The following is a 13,060-nucleotide window of genomic DNA, read 5'->3' as shown; positions in this document are numbered from 1 at the left end:
ACACAGATGTCACAACTCCAAACTCCAACTTGGCCTTAAATTAAAAGCAGCAGAGCTGGCGGAGAGCCTCTGGATCAGAAATGGCCACCCGTTGCAATGGGAGAGACGCTGGCCAACTGCCCTACCTGGAACATGAAGGTCCACCCCCCCCCACTGCTATTCCACAGCTGTATCTCCTAATGACCTCGTTCTAGTGTGGATCTAAGATATGGTTAACGTTTCATTTGAGAAGTGTTATGATAGAAGAGGGAAGTGGGATAAGTGCCCAGTGTAGCCTTGAGAGGAGAGTCCCATAAGAGTGGAGCGGCCTGATCTCTCCTGCCCTCCGACTTTATCTGCACTGATGCAGCACAGCACCATGCTCACTTAAGGAAAGGAACAGACAAATGGTCCAAATGGAGTCAAAGATGAGTGTGTGCTGAGAGCCGTGTGTGTGTGTGTGTGTGTGTGTGTGCATAATAATGAGCCAACGATCGTTAGTCTATTCCGCTTCCATTTGAGTGTGAATATATCAGAATGGTTCTGTTCCATGACTTGTCCTTCTAACGTCTAACACACACACACACACTTTTTCTTTTTCTCTTTGTCTCTCTCTTGAGAAATGAAAAACAAGTTAATTGAAATGAATGAATTAGAAAGTGAATCAGTGTTGATTACATTTGCTCTGTGTGTGCGTGTGTGTGTCTGTGTGTGTGTGTTCGTGTGTGTGTGTGTATGTGTGTGTTTGTGTGTCTCTCTCTGTGTGTGTCTCTCTTTGTGTGTGTGTGTGTGCGCGCGTGTGTGTGTCTGTGTGTCTGTGTGTGTATGGAGGATGTGGGTAAGTGAGCAGCTGATTACTCCCTGAGTGAAAGGAGGCATTGGGACGAAGTTGATAACAGAGCGGAAGGCTCCAATCTTCGTCACAGGTAAGTGGTGAAAGTCAATAAACCCATGAGAGGTTAGAGGTAAAAACAACACATTTGGAACGGGGAAAAAATCCATTATTTTTCTAAACCACATCAGGTTCACAAATGCATTTGATCTTCAATCAGGCATTAGATTATTATTAGGTTTCATACTTCAGAAAAACTGTACAATATCTACCACAGGGGACTGTACATTGATGGGAACAGGGTGGGGTGGAGGGCAGAGGTGCACATGAACCAGTGCTGAACACTTTCAGATTGCCAGGACTAATTGAGATCGCATCCATAGTGCAATGAGTCGAGTGCACATATTTACAGGAAACAAGGTAAGTCAACAAGAGTACATGTCTGTAGGACATGGAGGAGCACCACGTTACCTTGAAGCTGAAGTGCACTGTGCTCTCTGTCTATGTTCCCTGAATGTTCATTGGTGTATGTGTGTGTGTGTGTGTTTGTGTGTGTGTGTGTGTATGTTAGGCTAACACTAAAATGAGCCTTGTTTTCAGCCAGCAGTCACTGGAACTGTCTACCTCCCCTGCACCCCCTCACCCTGCCCCCGAGGCATGATAATAAACAAAAACAAAAAAACAACAACAAAAACTAAAAACCAAAAATGACAAGAAACAAAAACACAGGCATTAGCACCACAGCAGAGCAACTGCAAAACAATGCACACAAGAAAAGTGACAATGTACAAACAGAAGAGGAAGGCATTCAACGAAAACCCAAAAATCAAACAAACAAACCAAAATAAATGGCTTAAAAAAGGCAAGGGAGATGGGGGAGATGACATTTGTTGTATTTCTGTGTGTGTGTGTGTGTGTGTGTGTGTACTGTATGTATTCTATCCTACTCCCGCTAACAAACACTCTTTTTCCTGACAGTCAGATGAAATTAGGTCAGTCTTGATGTGAAGGCACTGAAGTATAATACTCTCGACGACAAACAACTCATTTTCCTCACGGATGCCGAAATCCTGACCTTTACTTGCGCACATGGTGAAATATTAGCATACCCCGCCAATGCACATATGCATTCATTGCAGAAATGAGCACCACTGAATTGATGACTATTCTGAAAGGTTTGTAAACAACACCTGTCGGATAAGGAGAGAAATGTGCGTTTGTATTCATAGGGTACCTTTCTCCATGTCATGTCAACCGTACCCTGTAAACAAACAGCCTTCCAAGACAGTTCTCATCCGTGCATATTTAGGATGGCATTTGCCATTGTTTGCACACGGAAACAGGCACAGTGCAGAGCTAGCAGTGAGGAATGTAGCGGAAAACAAACTGCTTCCAACTACTAATGGCACTTGGTTTCTTACTGCAGTCAAGGCTATACAAGTGAATAGCAATATTTACTTATTCCATTACTTACAATTTCAGAGCTAGTCACTGGAGTGGCATATTAATTCAAATCATGTAGCAAAAAAGTGCCATAGACAGCCAACTGGACCAAACAGAAATGCTGCAGTGGTCACTTAGTGGTATGCGACTAATGAGTCTCTGACCGACAGAAATTATGTGCCTTTCTCAGTGCGTTGGCAAAGTTCAGGTGTTGCAGACCAATATAAGCATTGATTCTCACACAAAAACTCCATAGTGGTGAATGAATGTAAATAAAAAAAGAACACAAATTAAATATGACTAATTGGAAGAGTTCCCTTTGGCAAATGTGCTGGGTAGCTCCCACTGTAAGTCCATTGGAAAGTCACTGTTCTTGATGTCATGGAACAGCACAGATTGGCTTGGCCCATTGGTTGCACACAAGTCATTAGAAAATGTACCACAAAACCCACCACACAAACATAAAATATAATAAATATTGCTTGTGTGGCATTGGTCATTGGTCGTAAAATCTTTGAATTGGTGGATCCATTCGCAAAGTTCATCATCCATTGTAACAGACACGTCCGACCTGGAATCCAAACTTTTGATTGGTTCCCCCAAAGTCTGAGGCAGCCACGTCAATGATGGGGAGGAGGTCCGCCCTTGGTGAGTCGATGTCTAGGACTGTCGTCTCTTGGCCCTTACGAGACTATAGCAGTAAAACAAAAATGGCGATTACAGGGGATTAACAATGTTATAATATTTTTAACTGGCGTTGGAATAGCCACAGTCCTGTTGAGTTTTGTACACTCTGCCATACTGAAACATGATGACCTACAGCACATTCATGCTGCATACGTGGACTAAGTAAGGATTGGATACAAGTACAAATGTGCTCATACACAGTGAACAGCTGTGTGTTACACGGTAGTTAACGGTGTAATAACAATGTAACAAAACTACTGCAATCACATCATATTATTTGACACATTTGCTTATTCTTAATTTCTCGCAGAGTAAAAACATGACGTGATCTGACACCAGACAGGGGGTTAACGGTACCTTGCAGCCGTCGTGCAGGGCTTTGATGAAGGGAGAGATGATGTGCGCCATCTCCTCGTCGTTGCTTCCTCGGAAGCGCAGCGCCCGTTTGTGGTTGCGCAAGGACATGTCGAACCAGCCCGCCGAGTTCTGGCACGTGTAGGTGAACGTCTGGTGGGCCGTGGCGCTGAGCAGCTTCAGGAAGGTCAGCTGGACCACTGGGACCGGGTTCCCCTCCGAGTCAATGTACGAGAGCTGGACCAGAGAAGGTTAATGCATACAGTTAGGAACGGTTGTCTCATACTGGCACTTCAGGGCCATATGTGGTGCATGTTGAGACACATGCTTGGAAACAAAGACAGTGATACACATATAAAGACATATACCGTACACATGTAATACACACAATACACACAATTATGCAAATCAACACATATTCACTGCATATTGTTTGCTCTCAGACACACACACACAGACACAGACACACACAGTCTCTGGACGAAGTGTTCGAGAGAGGACGGAGGAGATTGACAACTGCCAAGGTGACTTAATGTGACAAGGTCATTAAGTTCATACACAGCATGGCTTGATCGTTTGCATGTACTCTGCTCAAGGGCCCTCTTAAGCCTCTCCTGAATGACAGCTCAAGGAGATCGGTTGGACTGAGTGGTATTAGAATCTGCCTGCAGCGTTTCACATGAAGAAGGAGATTAATTGCTCCTCAAAATCAGCAATGGAACATTGGCTACCCATCTCTTTATCATAATAACACAATGAATTATATAATCATCATATTTTTGTTTTCATAATTTCTGTGTCTGTTGTGCTGTTATGCATACATTAATAAGATTAATGTTTGACATAAAATAAATATTTATGATTGGCTTTGTTTTTCCTCAGGGGGTAACCGTACTATTAAAGATATTATGCAAAATAGACAATATAATTGGAAAGAATTTAACTGAATTTACTAGACTAGAATAACATCTAAATAAGTGATACTATGCAAAACAGATAATGTAATTGAAAGGAATTGAACAGAACTTACTAGACTAGAATATAATAGAAATAGTGTTTGTGTGTAGCTGAATGTATGTAACTGAACTGAATTCAATCAGGGGGTGCAGGATGGCGGCTGCATATTGTACCTGTTTGCCTCTCTTGAACTGGCTGAACCAGCTCCCAGGCTTCTCTCTGCTCCAGGCTGCCAGCCTGACCTGTTGAATGGAGAAGCGGAGAGTGATCAGCACCACTAGCTCTATCTCTCTGTCTCTGTCTCTCTCTCTTTCTCTCATTCTCTCTCTCTCTCTCATTCTCTCTCTCTCTCTCATTCTCTCTCGGTCCAGCAGCAAACTGTGGCCACTGGGCCAACCTTTCACTCTCTGTCCAGCAGCCTCAGCCCTCTGCACTAACCGTTTCGATCCCCTTGTCGGGGAACAGGCAGGTCTGGCCGTCTGCAGTGAAGTTGCAGAAGACCTTGACGGAGTCTTTGTGACATCCCTGGTTTGGATCGATCCAGTAATCCCCTGGAGGAAAAAGGAGAAAAAGGAAGAGGGTTGCGTCCAATCAGAGGCACTCACTCACTCACGACCGCTACCACCACTCCACACTCAAGTCCACTCCCCCCGCAAGATCAAATAATGAAATCAATTCTAATCTTATGTGAGATGATGATGCTGTATGGATGGCTTACATTAATAAGTAGAAGGATCACATCCTGTTAGGAGTCTCGTGACTCATCCGTGTGATGCAACATCAAGTAATGAAGGGGATGTGTGAAAGTGGTGCATCGTGGAGAAACGTTACATTCATTTCAAGCGTCTTTCAACCGCAAACTACCGCACGGGCACTGGGATGACAGTGGGAAAGATTTTTAAAGGGAAGTGTTTGTGTGAGATCATACCCCAGGATTAGGGTGGCTAGCCCAGGTTTGGTTTGAGTTATTTGAGAGTCCGTCAGTGTGCTTATTATTCATCAAACGTGCTGACAAATTTGTGTTCCTGTATCTTAGAGAAAGGTAGCAACAACACCAAGGGCATATATTCAATAACCATTGAGCGTACATTCTAATATTAACTGTAAGTGTATGTATCTGTATTGTAAGTGAGTAGGTTAAATGTAAAATGGATCTGTATTGTATGTGAGTAGGCTACAGTAAATGGATGAGGGTAATTTGTAAAATTCGGAGAGCAAGATAGTTCGAAATGACCATTCATCTTGCGTAATCTGTTTAGTGAACGGTAAAGTAGGTTGCCTCACCGTCTTTGTAATCTGGGTGGCACATCATGAGCTCCTTGCAGGTGCGCGCGGGGCTCTCGTAGGTGCCCAGTGGCCTCCTCATCAGCTCCAGCTCCGTCTTCATGGAGTTGAGCGAGGCGAATACCTCCTCCATGCCCTCGGGCTCGCGCATGGCCTGGTCCGCCTGCAAGAAGTCCTCCATGTTCAGCACGTCCAGCTCCGACTCCGACTCCCCGGCTCCCTGTTCCGACTCCGGCTCCTCCTGTCTGCCTCCGCCTCGGCCGCGGTCAGAATGCCGGCGGCGCTTCTTCCTGCCTTCCCGAATGGGCAGAGGTTGGATGAGGGTGGCAGGGGGGCCCTGAGAGAGAATGGAGGAGACGGGTGAGTGAAGGACACCCAAAAGACCTTACTTGCACTTAGGTATGCATATGGACACTTAAAGGAGGACACTTAAAGGAGAATTCCGGCAGCTACAGTGCTACACTCTGGGGGCATAATCATAATCATGCCTCTAGAGTGTAGCACCAGAGCCCGTCTACGGAGAGCCTGGCAACTCCGTATTAAGTCCTATTGTACCGAATTTTGATTGCAGTTCCACCAGAGTTCCACTGGGGGGTGATCACCATGAGTGCAGAATGAATGGGAGTCAATGGAGCTAGACGGATAAATTTGTCTCTTTCACCTGATTGTCGTTGACAAATCTCAGATTTGATTGTAGTTTGTATAACTTCAACATGGGTTACAGGTCAAAAGTTGTCCTTTTGATTTCTTACAGGTTGTTGCCCATAACACGCTAGCATTGTGCTAATGAATGATGTCATCAACATGTTTGAAAGGCTTTTTAGAACAATTAAGTGACTTCAAAAAAATATAATACTCAACCAAGTGTATTTTCTTTGCCTCCCCTTTCGAATACAATATTCAAATTACTTGAAAAAAAATTATATCCCGAGAAAAGTGGATTTTGAGGGGTACAGCTCCATAGACCTCCATTCATTCTGCACTCGTGGACGAGCGCTCTCATGTGGAACCACAGAAGGAACTGCAACAAGTTCAGAAACCGGAGGTTTTCCGAGAGTGGCATTTCTCCCCTTATTAGACATTCTCTGGTAGCACTATGGCTGCCTGGCTGCTCCAACTGTTGGCTGCAGCAACTAGGTAGCACCGATGTTTTTTCGTACCGATAGTACTCTGTGACCTTGAGAAACAGAGTTCTATGTGTAAAATGGCCGGAATTCTCCTTTAATACCTAACTTAGGGCCTAACTTACGCAGTGTCTACCATCAAGACTTCACTTGTGAGCAAATGAGAAGGTGTTCTGACCAGACCCAAAGGGCACAACATAAATCTATTTCATACAATTTTAAATCTATTTTAATGATGATTTCAGTGAATACATAATTAAAATGATCTAGTGGATGAATTAGTTGAAAGTGCATAGGCACTGCTTTGCTTTCTACTGTACAATGCACTGCACTAATGAGGTGGTGTTATGGCCTGACCCATGGCCCACAACATAAATTGGTTTCATAGTTATACAAGATAGCTAGCAAATATATTTGTGAATACATATATGAAGACAAATGTGGGGTATGTAGGGGATATATCTGGACAGGGTAGCAGAGCCCCCATAATGCAACACAAATAGGACCATGGTGTGAATGAGTATAGGCAGACAGTGTTGGGCTTCTCATCCACACCTTCGCAGGTGTGGACAGTTGGGTAATTATGCCTGTGCATCACCCAAAAACATTTTTGCCTGGACAGAGTAGCAAAGCCTGTGTGTGTTTGTGTGTGTTAGCCAGCAGCCAGACCAATGGATACCTTGTCTTAGCTGAATTACTGAAACTAAGCAGATGTGAGCCTGGTTAGTACTTGGATGGGAGACCTCCTTGGAAAACTAGGTTGCTGCCTGAAGTAGTAGTGATCTTGGGTGGCCAGTAGGTGGCACTCTTCCCTCTGGCCAAAAAGATTGATCCCAATGCCCCAGTGCAGTGATGGGGACACTGTATTGTAGGAGATGCCGTCCTTTGGATGAGACGTTAAACTGAGGTCCTGACTCACTGTGGTCATTAAAGATCCCATGGCACTTATTGCAAAGAGTAGAGGGTTCCCTGGTGTCCTGCCTAAATTCCCAATCTGGCCACTTAATCATCCCCTAGTGTAATTGGCTCAATTACTCCATCACTCTCCACCTCAAGCTGGTGTGTGGTGAACGTTGTGGGGCATAATGGCTGCCGTGCATCACCCAGGTGGATGCTACATATTGATGGTGGTTAGTGAGGTTCCCCATTCCATGTAAATGCAACGTGCTGTTGTTGTTGTGTGTGGGGTGCAGAGGGACGTGGCTACAGGTACGACACCCAGTGGATCCAGACTGCACTGTTCTGGTTTTGGATCATGGCTTTGGCTGAGTTCAAAGGGAGAACTAAGTAGAAAAGCTTTAGAATCTTTGGTCTTATGGGAGATCTAAGGAAAACTTTAGAATCTTTGGTTTTGTATCTTTACGACGATGCGCCGTTAGTACATATGTGAGATCTGACGGGGAGAACTCTAGAACATTTGGTTCAAAGGGAGAACTAAGGAGGGGAGTCTGCTGCACTCTGAGGGACTCTGACACAGAGGTGGAGATGCTGTTTGAAGAGGAAGGGGTACTCACAGGTGGTCCTGGCGGTCCAGCTTGTCCTGTGTCTCCTATTTGTCCGGGGGGGCCCTGTGCAAAACAGAACCATGGAGGAAAGTGTGATTGCATCCTGTCAATCTTTTCCTATGAGTAACTCAGGAAGAACTGTCCCAATATGACTATGTATTCATATGTATGGTTGAATTGCAATGCTATTTACCACAGTACTTTGTTACTTACACATGTGATACTTTTGTATATGTATCATGGTGCAGATTTGTCATATGTAACTTATGTGTGTATATAGGAGATGATGCCCATCACTAACTTATGTGTGTATATAGGAGACGATGCCCATCACTAACTTATGTTTGTATATAGAAGACAATGCCCATCACTAACTTATGTGTATATATAGGAGACAATGCCCATCACTAACTTATGTGTGTATATAGGAGACGATGCCCATCACTAACTTATGTGTGTATATAGGAGACGATGCCAATCACTAACTTATGTGTATATAGGATGCCCATCATCACTAACTTATGTTTGTATATAGGAGACGATGCCCATCACTAAACTCAATATGCACAAAACATTGGATTTTAAGAAATAACCAGGTTTAGTTCTAGCTGAGGCTTTTCTTTGCCTTGGCCTCGTCACGACTGACTTTATTGAGAATGGGATAAAGCGCCAGAGAATCTCCAGATATGGCGATGAGAACAGAAAGACTCCTACTCACGCACTGTCAGTTTTAATATCGTCACTCACTCCCTGTGATTCCCCATAATAAAGCCTTGTGGGAGTAACAATACACATTTTTCCCAAGACACATCTTCCCATGGCACGTGCTGGAGATGGAGTTGATGTATATGGTGTGTTTGTGTGTGTGTGTGTGTGTGTGTGTGTGTGCTGCCGTGTTTGGGAAATAGAATTAAGAGTCTGCAGAGCACAACCACACTCACCTCATCCCCTTTGGATCCCTTTTCCCCAACCATTCCCTGTCAGAGAGGAGAAGAGAGGGAGAGAGAGAGGAAGAGAGAGAGAAGAAGAGAGAGAGGGAGGGAGAGAGAGGAGAAGAGAGAGAAGAAGAGAGAGAGGGAGGGACAGAGAGAGGAGAAGAGAGAGAGGGAGGGAGAGAGAGAGGAGATGAGCAGTGGTCGGCTTCACAGAGATAGACCCTCTGGAGACAATCATGGCAAACTGAGGATTAAACGTGGGTGGGAAGGAACCATTTTACAGCATTAACCCAAAACCACAACGAATCCTAACACATCTTGAATGAGGATTAAACGTTTTTGGCTAAAATCCCAGGGATGTTTTTCAAGGAAATGATACTAACTTATGTGTATATAGGATGCCCATCATCACTAACTTATGTTTGTATATAGGAGACGATGCCCATCACTAACTTATGTGTATATAGGATGCCCATCATCACTAACTTATGTGTATATAGGAGACGATGCCAATCACTAACTTATGTGTATATAGGAGATGATGCCCATCACTAACTTATGTGTATATAGGATGCCCATCATCACTAACTTATGTGTGTATATAGGAGACGATGCCAATCACTAACTTATGTGTATATAGGAGATGATGCCCATCACTAACTTATGTGTATATAGGAGACGATGCCAATCACTAACTTATGTGTATATAGGATGCCCATCATCACTAACTTATGTGTATATAGGATGCCCATCATCACTAACTTATGTGTATATATAGGAGACAATGCCCATCACTAACTTATGTGTATATAGGATGCCCATCATCACTAACTTATGTGTATATAGGATGCCCATCATCACTAACTTATGTGTGTATATAGGAGATGATGCCCATCACTAACTTATGTGTGTATATAGGAGATGATGCCCATCACTAACTTATGTGTGTATATAGGAGATGATGCCCATCACTAACTTATGTGTATATAGGAGACGATGCCAATCACTAACTTATGTGTATATATAGGAGACAATGCCCATCACTAACTTATGTGTATATAGGATGCCCATCATCACTAACTTATGTGTATATAGGATGCCCATCATCACTAACTTATGTGTATATAGGAGACGATGCCCATCACTAACTTATGTGTATATAGGAGACGATGCCCATCACTAACTTATGTGTGTATATAGGAGACGATGCCAATCACTAACTTATGTGTGTATATAGGAGACGATGCCAATCACTAACTTATGTGTATATAGGAGACGATGCCAATCACTAACTTATGTGTGTATATAGGAGACGATGCCAATCACTAACTTATGTGTATATAGGAGACGATGCCAATCACTAACTTATGTGTGTATTGAGGCCGGAGAGAGAGGAGTGGAGCACTTACGGCAAGCCCAGGAGGTCCGGGAGGTCCTGTCGGACCAGGTGGTCCCGTTACACCCTATAACACAAACACATCACTTGCTCGTGTATACAATCCGGAGGCTATTAAAGGTGTAATAGGTAAAAACAAACAAACTTGGGTGGGTTTTTCAAATTGTGGGATTCAGTGGAAATACTGAAATACTTCACATCCAGAAAACATCACAATCAGCCCTTCCTTTGTTGTAGGCATATACACTGAACACACACTTGTAGATGTGAAAGACGTGACATCTAATAGTATGGCTTTTGCTATTTCACAATGCTATATTTCATGCAGCTTCCCTGTTTCTCCTCGTTAAATCAATTTCTCACACTACACCTTTGAATGTGTGTTTGCATGTGTGTGCAGTGCACAGGTACCTCATCTCCTTTGGGTCCGTATATTCCCTGATTTCCTGGGTCTCCTCGGTCTCCTTTCTCCCCACTCTCTCCTGGTGGCCCAATAAGACCAATCAATCCACCGTGACCCTGGAGCAATAAAAACCAAACTATAAGTTAGGTGGGAATTACATTGAAAATACTGAAGCGTGACACAACACTCTGACCACAATAATTTGATTAATTCAAACAGTGTTCCTAGGATAAATGAAACTGACATTGATGAGTCTAGCGTTTTGTTCTGTATATTGAACCTAGTTCATCACACAGCTCCTTGGACACTAGCGTAACACTGTCGCTGCCCACCGTTCCGCTGCCAAACCATAGGAAACAATAAAAAATCTGCCGCTTGGTCAGTGCGATGCCCACCTTAGCCTGTAGAAGCGGTCTTTGCATAGCTATCATCATGTTATCATGAAAGGCCTTCATGTGATTCTGTGATCATGTGTCCATGATCAGAATGCCGAACATGGTCCTGAAGACATGATTGACTTACCTTTTCACCCTTTTCACCAGAGTCTCCTTTCAGTCCTAGCAATCCCGGTGGTCCCTGTCCACAACAGAGAGAGCCATTTTAGTTACACAGCTGCACTTAACAATGTTCAGTTTTCATTTAACATGCTAAAAGGTTTTGACAGTTAAACGTAATGTACTGAGCTGAACATGTGTGTGTGCTGAGCATATCAACTTCTGCACAATGCAAAAAAATATATCTTACCAAGTGTTATAATCTTATATTAAGATAAAAAATCTAGTTAGTATTATTTTTAGTCCTTACTTTAAGCTTTCTTGTAAGATTATTTAACTTAAAATAAGTCAAAATCTTAATTTAAGATTTGACAGTGGAGTAAGTAAATTTACCTTAAAGGTCCAGTATGTAGGAAATAATGGAAAATAAACTGTAACCATTCAGAAAATGATCACCATATGTTGTCAGAGAGTAAGGAAACACGATGAATTGACGTAATGGCTTATTTGACAACATTACTCTAACCCGTAAAACCCCGTGAAAACCCATGAAAAAATGAGTTACTGGAAGAATCTCTTGGAATTTTCGCTATGTTTTGAACGATTCATTCTAGAATAGCGATTAATAATGGGCTAGCACGCCCTCCCATTTGGGTTGCCAAATTAGCAACGGCCAACTGTCAACAGCTGTCAGTTGTAGTCATGAACGCCTACGAGAGGCAGACAAATTTACAAAATTAAAACAAGAAACAAATTAAGTGGACATCGGAGGAGCTTCCTGATATGGTGGCGTCTTCGTCAAATGAAGAATATCAAGTCTGACGCAGAGCTGGCCATATTTCTCCACAACAGGTAGCCAGCTAAACTTCATCTGCATCGCTGACTTCAGCTAAATATGTTACGTTGGTTAGAGAGGTATTTTTTGTTTTCATTGTTTCCTTAATGTGTAGCTGGGTCATGGTTGGAGAAACGTTAAAGCAGCTACAGGTCAACTAACGTTAGCTAAGTCTTCATTCCATCTGGCAACCCAGAAGAGGCTCGGCCTGGTAGTCTTGAGAACGTTCACCAGTGTTTTGATTTTGGCCTACAGAACGTTTGGTAAGAATCCTACAAATCGCACCTTTAAATTGTCTTAAATCTTCAATCTTATCTTAAATTAAGATAAAATTACTTACTCCACTGGCAGATAAATTTACTTGTTGTTATGTCTTAATTTAAGAAGATTTTGACTTATTTTAAGTCAAATAATCTTACAAGAGAGCTCAAAGTAAGTATCTTTTTACTAAAAACAATACTAACTAGATTTTTTATCTTAATATAAGATTATAACACTTGGTAAGAGATCATTTTTTGCAGTGTGCTGAGCCATGGGAGGAGATAGTGGGCCCTACCATAGGTCCAGGAGGTCCTGCTTGCCCAGGGGGTCCATTTAATCCTTGTTCTCCCTGTTGATGGAGCATTCAAACCATTTCAGTTTCCTTTCACATCTCCACATCCACTAAACTTGCTATTTTTAACAGTACAGTGTGAAGATGTTAGTGTAGTGATTGACCACCTGAGCTGACAGTGATGACTGTGTGTGTGTGTGTGTGTGTGTGTGTGTGTGTGTGTGTGTGTGTGTGTGTGTGTGTGTGTGTGTGTGCGTGCATGCATGCGTGTTTGTGAAG

The 13,060-nt window shown here is 43.0% G+C and overlaps 1 protein-coding gene across 1 annotated transcript in view; it reads right to left on the bottom strand.

Annotated features, from left to right (window-relative positions):
- Nucleotides 1-963: 963 nt before the first annotated feature.
- col5a3a (collagen, type V, alpha 3a) overlaps nt 964-13,060 on the bottom strand; it is a 74,136-nt gene continuing 62,039 nt past the window's right edge. Inside the window, exons 57-67 of the mRNA XM_048246328.1 lie at nt 12,785-12,838; nt 11,422-11,475; nt 10,908-11,015; nt 10,510-10,563; nt 9,107-9,142; nt 8,175-8,228; nt 5,537-5,873; nt 4,691-4,803; nt 4,426-4,494; nt 3,299-3,532; nt 964-2,945 (exon numbers count right to left, since the gene is read on the bottom strand). Coding sequence (XP_048102285.1) covers nt 2,799-2,945; nt 3,299-3,532; nt 4,426-4,494; nt 4,691-4,803; nt 5,537-5,873; nt 8,175-8,228; nt 9,107-9,142; nt 10,510-10,563; nt 10,908-11,015; nt 11,422-11,475; nt 12,785-12,838 — 1,260 coding nt within the window. The 3' untranslated portion in view covers nt 964-2,798. The remainder of the gene's footprint in view (nt 2,946-3,298; nt 3,533-4,425; nt 4,495-4,690; nt 4,804-5,536; nt 5,874-8,174; nt 8,229-9,106; nt 9,143-10,509; nt 10,564-10,907; nt 11,016-11,421; nt 11,476-12,784; nt 12,839-13,060) is intronic.

The sequence above is a fragment of the Alosa alosa genome, chromosome 6 (genome assembly GCF_017589495.1).
Source record: "Alosa alosa isolate M-15738 ecotype Scorff River chromosome 6, AALO_Geno_1.1, whole genome shotgun sequence".
NCBI lineage: Eukaryota > Metazoa > Chordata > Actinopteri > Clupeiformes > Clupeidae > Alosa > Alosa alosa.
The sequence above is the reverse complement of the archived record's forward strand: the minus strand, read 5'-3'. Positions and strand labels throughout refer to the sequence as shown.